The 2,329-nt window shown below is 49.7% G+C and overlaps 1 protein-coding gene across 2 annotated transcripts in view; it reads left to right on the top strand.

Moving 5' to 3' along the window:
• Positions 1-879: 879 nt before the first annotated feature.
• Positions 880-2,329, top strand: part of Cluh (clustered mitochondria homolog) — a 24,022-nt gene continuing 22,572 nt past the window's right edge. The window contains exon 1 of one of the 2 annotated variants that reach the window (XM_029561465.1): positions 880-1,096. In XM_029561465.1, coding sequence (XP_029417325.1) covers positions 1,009-1,096 — 88 coding nt within the window. In that variant the 5' untranslated portion in view covers positions 880-1,008. The remainder of the gene's footprint in view (positions 1,097-2,329) is intronic. The other variant, XM_029561464.1, reaches the window with a different exon arrangement.

Here is a 2,329-nt window from a genome sequence, read left to right as displayed (position 1 = left end):
TAAAAAAAAAAAAGGTGGGTTGGAGTAATTGAGTAAGATACCTGATCTCCGCGTGGACATGAACACATAAACATGTATGCATACACATGCAAAACACCTGAGGTTCAGTAGGATGATACTGACGTGATTTTCACCCCTGCAGCAGTCACCGGCCTCACTCCTCATTCCCCATCAAGTCAACTGAACTGAAAAACACGGATTACAGTAAAAAGTCCGAGCTGTGGATTTAAATTGACTAAACTCTAATCTTTTCTTCTGTGTATGACCTTGAACCTCAGTGTCCTTCCTTGCAAATGAAGAGGGTGTTAGGCTGGAAGTGAGAACCCATTTGGGGTGCGCGCGTGTACCAAGCGGAGCCTGCGGTGGCTCAGGACAAAGTTTAGACAGTTTGTTTCTAATACGTTATGCTCATTAGCAACCCTCACCCCCACTCCCAGTTAACCACCCTGCACATCTTCCTCAGTAATCCAAGTCCCTCTCCTTCCGTGGGAAATAGCGCGCTTGGTGAGGAGGGCGCAGAGGGTCACACCAGCACCGCGGTTAACTTGAGAGGAGCAGTCCTTTGGCAAACATGCAATAGGAAGCAGAGGGTCATTGGAGGAGGGGAGGGTGAGCAATGGCTGTTTTAGACCAGTCTCCATTCAAGGTCACCGCGCCCGCCCAACTGGCGCCCAACTGCTGGGACGACTCCCTGAAGCTCCGCCCCTCCAGGGGGCCAAGGCCTCTTTCTTTCTAGTTAGGACGCGTTGCCTTTAAGGCATTCTTAGGAGTCACGGCGACGGCGGGCCAACGAAGGAGCGCGGCGTGTTTTGTCCCTTGCCGGCCGCCGTGGGCCGGGCCGGACGCGAAGGCGGAGCAGGGGAGCGGCCGCGGGGTCAAAGGCTACTGCGCGCACCACGTGGGCCGGTGACTCTGTCCTTCCCGCAACGGCCGCGGCACGCAGGGCACTTGTGTTAGTGGCGCGGCGGGCGGTGCGGACAGCCGAGCCCCACGCCCGCTCCCGCCACCATGGTCATCAAGACGGACGAGTTGCCGGCGGCCGCCCCGGCCGACAGCACCCGGGAGCATGGCTCGCAGGCCGGTGGCAAGGGGCGGTGTATATAATATAGTGTGTATGCATAAATGATATTATATAAATATTATAAACACACACACCACACATACACATACACATTTTTTGAGACAGGGTCTCTTGTGGCCTAGGCTGACCTCTAACTCACTACATAACCAAGGACAACTTTGAACTTCTGATCCTCCTGCCTCTACTTCTCAAGTACAAATGCTGGAATACAGGCTTGTGCCACCATGCTTGGTTTTATTCGGTGCTGGGTATGAAACCCAGGAGTTCATATTGCTAGGCAAGCACTCTACCAACTGAGCTACATCCTCAGCTCTGTATATTCTTTTTACTTTTTGGAGGTTGAGTCATGTGACTGTGCTACCTATTTAAAGCACAAAGTAAAGCCAGGTGTGGTGATGCATTTCTTTAATTCCAGCATTCAGAAGGCAGAGACAGGAAGACTGCTGCAAGTTCAAGGCCAGCCTAACCTACAGAGTGAGACCCCATCTCAAATAAAAATCCAAAGAGCAGCTTCTTCCCAGAAGCACTTCCTGTGTGCCCTGACCACTTAGAAAAGCCTTAAGGGCCTTTATTCTGCAGCCTTGGGCAAAACATTGCTTGAAGCTTTTTGAGGCAGCAACTGGGCCTGGCCCCCTTTTGGTATTTCTGCAGCCCTGAATTCTTGCATTCTGTGTTTGAAAGACTGAATAAATCTTTTTTTTTTTTTTTTTTAAGTTTTATATGTATGAGTGCATTGCCTGCATGTGGGCAACAGTGTTGTGCAATGCCGGTGGAAGTCAAAAGAGGGTGTCAGATCCCCTGGAACTAGACAGCTGTCAGTTGGCAGCCCTGAATTCTTGCATTCTGTGTTTTAAAGACTGAATAAATCTTTTTTTTTTTTTTTTTTTAAGTTTTATATGTATGAGTGCATTGCCTGCATGTGGGCAACAGTGTTGTGCAATGCCGGTGGAAGTCAAAAGAGGGTGTCAGATCCCCTGGAACTAGACAGCTGTCAGTTGCCATGTGGGTGCTGAGAATTGAACCCAGGTCCTCTGCAAGGGCAGTCAGTGCTCTTAGCCACTAAGCCATCTCTCCAGTCCAAGCCTGAGTAAATCTAAAGTACTTTGATAACTACTTCCTCTAACAGCTAGGTGAGTTTTTGTGTTTGTTTTTTTGTTTTGTTTTGTTTTGTCTTTTTTGAGACAGGGTCTCCCTGTAGCCCCAGCTGTCCTGGAACTCACTATGTAGACCAGGCTGGCCTCAAACTCA

The sequence above is a fragment of the Nannospalax galili genome, unplaced genomic scaffold (assembly GCF_000622305.1).
Source record: "Nannospalax galili isolate Female #2095 unplaced genomic scaffold, S.galili_v1.0 scaffold212, whole genome shotgun sequence".
NCBI lineage: Eukaryota > Metazoa > Chordata > Mammalia > Rodentia > Spalacidae > Nannospalax > Nannospalax galili.
The sequence above is the reverse complement of the archived record's forward strand: the minus strand, read 5'-3'. Positions and strand labels throughout refer to the sequence as shown.